At 39.3% G+C, this 5,920-nt stretch overlaps 1 protein-coding gene across 1 annotated transcript; it reads right to left on the bottom strand.

The window, feature by feature from the left end:
- Positions 1-224: 224 nt before the first annotated feature.
- On the bottom strand, positions 225-3,119 carry LOC143037819 (uncharacterized). The gene is made up of 2 exons (XM_076206377.1): positions 2,868-3,119; positions 225-2,696 (listed from the first exon to the last, which is right to left on the bottom strand). Exons 1-2 carry the CDS (start codon positions 3,117-3,119, stop codon positions 225-227), a joined length of 2,724 nt encoding a protein of 907 aa, XP_076062492.1.
- Between the last annotated feature and the right edge of the window lie 2,801 nt (positions 3,120-5,920).

Consider the following 5,920-nt stretch of genomic DNA (forward strand, 5'->3'; position numbering starts at 1 on the left):
AGGTTACCAAGTATATGCGAATTATCGGTAGGATGGGAGTCAATGTTCGGTAAAATCTTGTCAAAATTAATGTACATGGCATTATTAGGTGTATGAGACATAACATTAAGTACAGTATTCACCGCTAACACTTATTTCTCATAGTCTAGTAGTGGGCTAGTGGTCTTATATGGTTTAATTAGGTTCACATGAATATGTTGGGTAGCCTTGCGACGGTCGGGTGTTCAAATTACATAGTTAGAATCTGATAGTTTCTTAGAAATTTTGTATGGTCCATGATATTTAGCGCTAAGAGGTGAACCAGAGATAGGGATGTATGCCAGGACTAAGTCCCCCTCTTTGAACTCTCTGACCAAGGCTTTTGAGTCAAAGTTAGTCTTCATTACAGACTGGGCATGAGCTAGGTTAGTTTTGGCAAAAGAACGAACTTTATCCAAGTTAGATTTAAGAGAGGTAATGTAATTGTTTACCGTGACTAACTTTGTAGAAGGTAAGGAGATCAAATGATCTTTGATGACCTTGAGGGGTCCTCTTACCTTGCGTCCAAAGAGCAACTCAAAAGGTGAGACCCCTAGGGATTCTGATGGTGTTTCCCTTATGGCAAATAGAAGAAATTGCAGGCCCTCATCCCAATCTCTGTCTTCCTCACAGCAGAACTTCCTAATCATAGATTTCATAGTCTGATGAAAACGTTCCAAGGCCCCCTGCGACTGAGGATGGTAAGCTGTTGATAGAGTTTGTTTAATACCGAACAGCTTTAGAACTTCTGCAAATAGAACACTGGTAAAATTGCTACCTCTGTCTGATTGGATTTCTTCTGGGATTCCAAAGGTCGTGAACAAGTTAGTGAGTGTATTAGCAACAGTTTTAGCAGAGATATTCTTAAGAGGAAAAGCATCAGGGTATCTTGTAGTTGGGCAAAGTGTGGTGAGAATGTATTGGTTGCCTTTCTTTGTCTTTGGGAGAGGTCCAACAATGTCTATAATTAATTTACTGAAAGGCTCAAAAGGTACTTTAATAGGCTGCAATGGATATGGTGGTATAGTTTCATTAGGTTTCCCAACAATCTGGCATGGGTGGCAATTCTTAACAAATTCAGCTACATCTTTTTTCATGCCAGGCCAATAAAACTCATTCAGAAGGCGAAGATATGTCTTCCTTATTCCTAAATGACCTGAGAGACCTTGGTGAGCTACTTCCATTATAGGAGTTCTCAAGCTGGTGGGTAATACAATTTGGTGACATTCTGCCCAGGTGTCATCATCTGATAATTGCGGTGGTCTGTAAAGTCTCATGAGGATGTTATCATGATAGTAGAATGATGGAGGATGTAGAATATCTTCCTTGGGAACTACTTTAGAGTGTAAGGGAGTTAGAGTAGTGTCATTCTGTTGTGCTTCTAATAAACTCTGTTCAGTGAATATTTGTGGAATAGCACTTGGAGGAGGAAGGGGTGAATGTGTAGGTGTGTCTTTTAATTTTTGGGATCGGGTTACCGCACAACTAGGGAACAAATTTGGCTGTTCTCGCTCTAACTCATCAGTAGGGTTATGCGTTAAGGGAGTGTCACTCAAAATGATAGGAGCAGGAGTTTGTACAAGTCCACCAGCTATGTCATTACCAAGAAGTAAACTACAGTCTGGGATAGGAAGGGAAGGTTGTTCGCTCACCGCCACCGTTACAGGTCCCTGAACAATGCCGCAGCTGAGGTGCACCCGAGCTAGTCTCAAAGGAAACTGGCTGTTAAAGTCATGGAGGTACACACTTTCGCCGGTATAATTGCTGTCTATACCAGGAACAGATGACTTTAGTATAACCGTCTGGGCAGCAGCTGTATCTCTCACGATACGAATGGGGTGCACCTCGCCACCATCCTCCAGAGACACGGCACCAAGTGAACGGAAAGGCTGAAAGATATCGGCAGTTTTACTGGTTGGCACAGACAGAATTGCAGCTACAGGTTTGCTGGGAGCAGTAGTTTGTGACACTTTACATTTAGGGTCTGGGCATTGTTTTATGTGGTGTCCACGTCTTTTACAAAATGAGCAGGTTAGATTTGTTTTTAAATTACTCTGATCTACCAGCTCACCATCCTTAAACCCACTATTAGACTTTACATTATGCTGGAGCACTCTCCTCTCCCTGGTGGGCGAACGATGGACCAGGGAAAACACATCAGCCAACTGTGCGGCCTTAATCAGGTCATTTTCTCCCCTATCGATGAGGTGCATTTTGATAGAGTAGGGAATCTTTCTTATAAATTCCTCTAATGCTATAACATTAACAAGTTCATCAAAAGTATTAACACTGGCTGACTTTAACCACCTCTTAAGACCCCTTAATTTCTCAGAGGCAAATTCATGGTAAGTTTGATACTGAAGTTTATTAAGTGACCTAAATGCTTGTCTGTATCCTTCTGTACTGATTGAGTACGAAGCTAGAATTGCTACTTTAACCTCGTCATAATTAGTGTTATCGTCCACATTATTACATACTTTAAGTGCTTTATCAGACAGCTTAGGTTTAATAAGCCAAACCCAGTCAGGTTTAGGAATTTCAAAGTGTAGAGCTGTGGATTCAAATTCCCTAAAGAAAGACTCAGGATCACTATCAGGAAATGTAGGTATAAGCTTGACATACTTCAGCAAATCAGTCTTAGTTTTAGGAGAGTTGGCATTGTTTTGAATGTCTAATTGCTTAAGTTGAAGTTCATGAGCCCTTTCCTTTTCTCTTTCTTCTCTCTCCTTTTCTCTTTCCTTTTCTCTTTCTTCTCTCTCCTTTTCTCTTTCCTTTTCTCTTTCTTCTCTCTCCTTTTCTCTTTCTTCTCTGTCATAGTCTATTTGCATTTGTTGAGACATTATCTTCACTTTCTCTAGTTCAAGTAATAGATTAGGATCTGAAGTCTGTAACGAACGTGAAGCTTCGAGGACATCTTTATCCCCTAAGTGAGCTAGAATTAGAGCACGTAGCTCATCTTTCCTTAAGTCAGGTTTGAAAGAGATATTGAAGGTCTTTGCTATATACTTTAAATCGTCCTTACAAATATTAGTCTCTTTGAATTCTTGGATCTCTGGGTTACCCACAAACTCAGTCGCTTTGAAATCACTCTGCTTAGCCATGGTTTAAATTTAAAATATTCCGTACTCTATATATATATATATATATATAAGTGAAACCTGCTTAGAGCCTGGCAAGTTAACTCGAGAATAAGCTAAAGGCCTTACAGGTATCATGAAGTTTATCACCTGGCATAAACTTAAGTGGCAAGACCGAATTAGGTTCTTGCAAGGTACGTTCTACTCGTAACAAGCCAAAAGGAAACAGGGGGACAGCAGCCCACACTACTGTAAAACAAGGGCCCTATTCATAGGTATACTCTGTAGTTTAAGTAAAAAGTAGAGTATTTGGGTTGGTCAAGTTACAGCGACGTAATCGTGCATAAAGTAAATTCACATAAGTTATAGTAAGCAAGGAAAAGGAGTCACAATTGCAAGCTGTATGTGGGAGAACACCACTTCTGTCGGTAAGAACAATACATAGAACAACCTACTGTACTAACTACCCCTATTTGGCCATTTATAGAGAATTTAAAGCAGGTACAAGCAGGATTCACAATAAATGCACACAAGGTATAGAGACGTTGCGGAGAGAAGTCAAGTTCCAGGTGAAAATATTTTTCAATTTCAAGTTAAATACAATTATTAAACTATTAGAGAGAATCAGAGTGATTACTATGACTTATTACGATCAACGAGTCAGATCCCGGATGGGCCCCCACAAATGTTACGTACGTCAAGGTTAGTCTAAGGGGGGAACATACATAGCATTTCGAAGTGAATGAATTTAAAGCATACAATAACATTTAACAATATTTATTACCAACTGACATTCCCAACAAATACAATTAAACTTAACATTAAATTAGACTTATCTTAAATTAACTTAACACTATTCAACTTGACCACTAGGAACTTGAACAAATTAAGAACTTGAGTACACAGAGAACTTGGTTCCTTCCGCAACGCCCTACGTTACCAGCACCGAAGGGATGATGAGTAGTCCGATATCGTCTCTCGTCCACCAACACCAGGTTAGAAGCGAGTGTATTCAGCTTACAGCTGAGACTGACTCATGGGGCGGTGAACCCTCATTTTATATGAGAGAGTCGAAACCTCAGGTGCTTCGAGGGTTTGAAGCCGGCTCGATGAAACATGGTGCGACGTGGCGTGGTGTGATTCAGAAGTGTCGTAGTGGTTGTTAGGTGGTAATAGGTGGTTAGTAGAGGTATACCTTACAATATATATATATATATATATATATATATATATATATATATATGTGTGTGTGTGTGTGTGTGTGTGTGTGTGTGTGTGTGTGTGTCTGCCTGTTTGTTTGCATGTGTGTGTATGTATTCATGTATATATATATATATTATATATATATATATATATATATATATATATATATATATAGGGAAGCCCAAGACAGTAAACACTTACTGTATATTTAGCAGACACAACCAACCCCTCTGTCTTCCCTCTACACACCCTTCCAATAGGAACTGGAAAAGACCAGCTGAGGCAGCTGGAACGAGCGTGGCTGACGTGGCCACTGAAGTGGTTTCTTATCTCCAGAGTCCCTTCACTGTTTTCCTCCCCTTCGACATTGTCCTTGACGCCATCCACTTCACTGCCTCTTGCTGCCGCCGGGTCATTTTACTATCTCAATGAGATAAGCCCCACCACTAGAATGAAACGAGCGAGGTGTTTATCTTGTGATCACAGGATCGCCGTCGATACAAAGACTCATTCACGCTCGGGGCCGGGTCGCTGTTTTGCATGGTTCGCGTCTCCGGACCAATAGGAAGTCGGACATCTTTTGGATGACGCAAACCCGCCAACAATGAACAGAAAACGGGTACTGAAATGAGTTCCCTTTCCTGCGGGCCAAATCCGATTGCTTAACGAACATAAGCTTTTCCTTACTCTCTCGCGCGAACAAAAATGGGCGCAAATCCGGAGCCAAAGTGAATACGCTGCGTAATAGCTGAAAGAAAAACCTCGTTAAAGTGACAAGTACGATTGTTAACACACACACACACACACACACACACACACAAGACGAGAGCAAAAATACCAAAATTAATGCAACTTTTGATAAATCGATTTGAAAAAATCATACATCAGTTCTTTTTTAAAACGTTAGATTAAAGAATATATCTAACAAAACAGTATTATTAATAATGTATTTATTTACTTATTTATTCATTTATTTATTAACTAGATTTTGTTAGAAAGGGGCTTCGCCCCTGAGATCTCAGCATGTTGATGAATTCGATAAACTCTTAATTTCTAAAATTTCCTGTCTCCTTTCATCATTAAGGTTTTCTCTCTGACTTCTATGTGCTTCTCTATCAATTTCTAAAAAAAAATTGTCTTCTTTCATCATTAAGGTTTTCTCTCTGACTTCTATGCGCTTCTCTATAAATTTCTAAACTTTCTTGTCTTCTTTCATCATTAAGGTTTTTTCTCTGACTTCTATGTGCGTCCTTGTCAATTTCCCTTATTTTTTGCTTTTGACCTTCAGTTAATGATTCTCTTCTTCTCCTTTGATATTCCCTATTTCCATTCCTAAATTCTTTTTTTTATTATTACAATTTTCACTTCTTTTTCTTTTTCTACTTCTACTGTTAACAGTGTTAATGATGATATTAGAATCCATACTAAAAGGATTCAAGTCTGAAACATTACCGCTATAATTACCAGTTTTATTGAGCGAATGAGGAGGTGACGACCTCATTTATTACTAACCTAAAGTGCGATTCGACGAACAACAAATCGGGCAGTTCGAATCGCGTCACCTGGATCGATCGAAAAAATTAACAAATTCTTAAAAGAATAAATTGTATAATATAGAGACG

The sequence above is a fragment of the Oratosquilla oratoria genome, chromosome 23 (assembly GCF_046742065.1).
Source record: "Oratosquilla oratoria isolate Oo_2021 chromosome 23, ASM4674206v1, whole genome shotgun sequence".
In the NCBI taxonomy this organism is placed as follows: Eukaryota; Metazoa; Arthropoda; class Malacostraca; order Stomatopoda; family Squillidae; genus Oratosquilla; species Oratosquilla oratoria.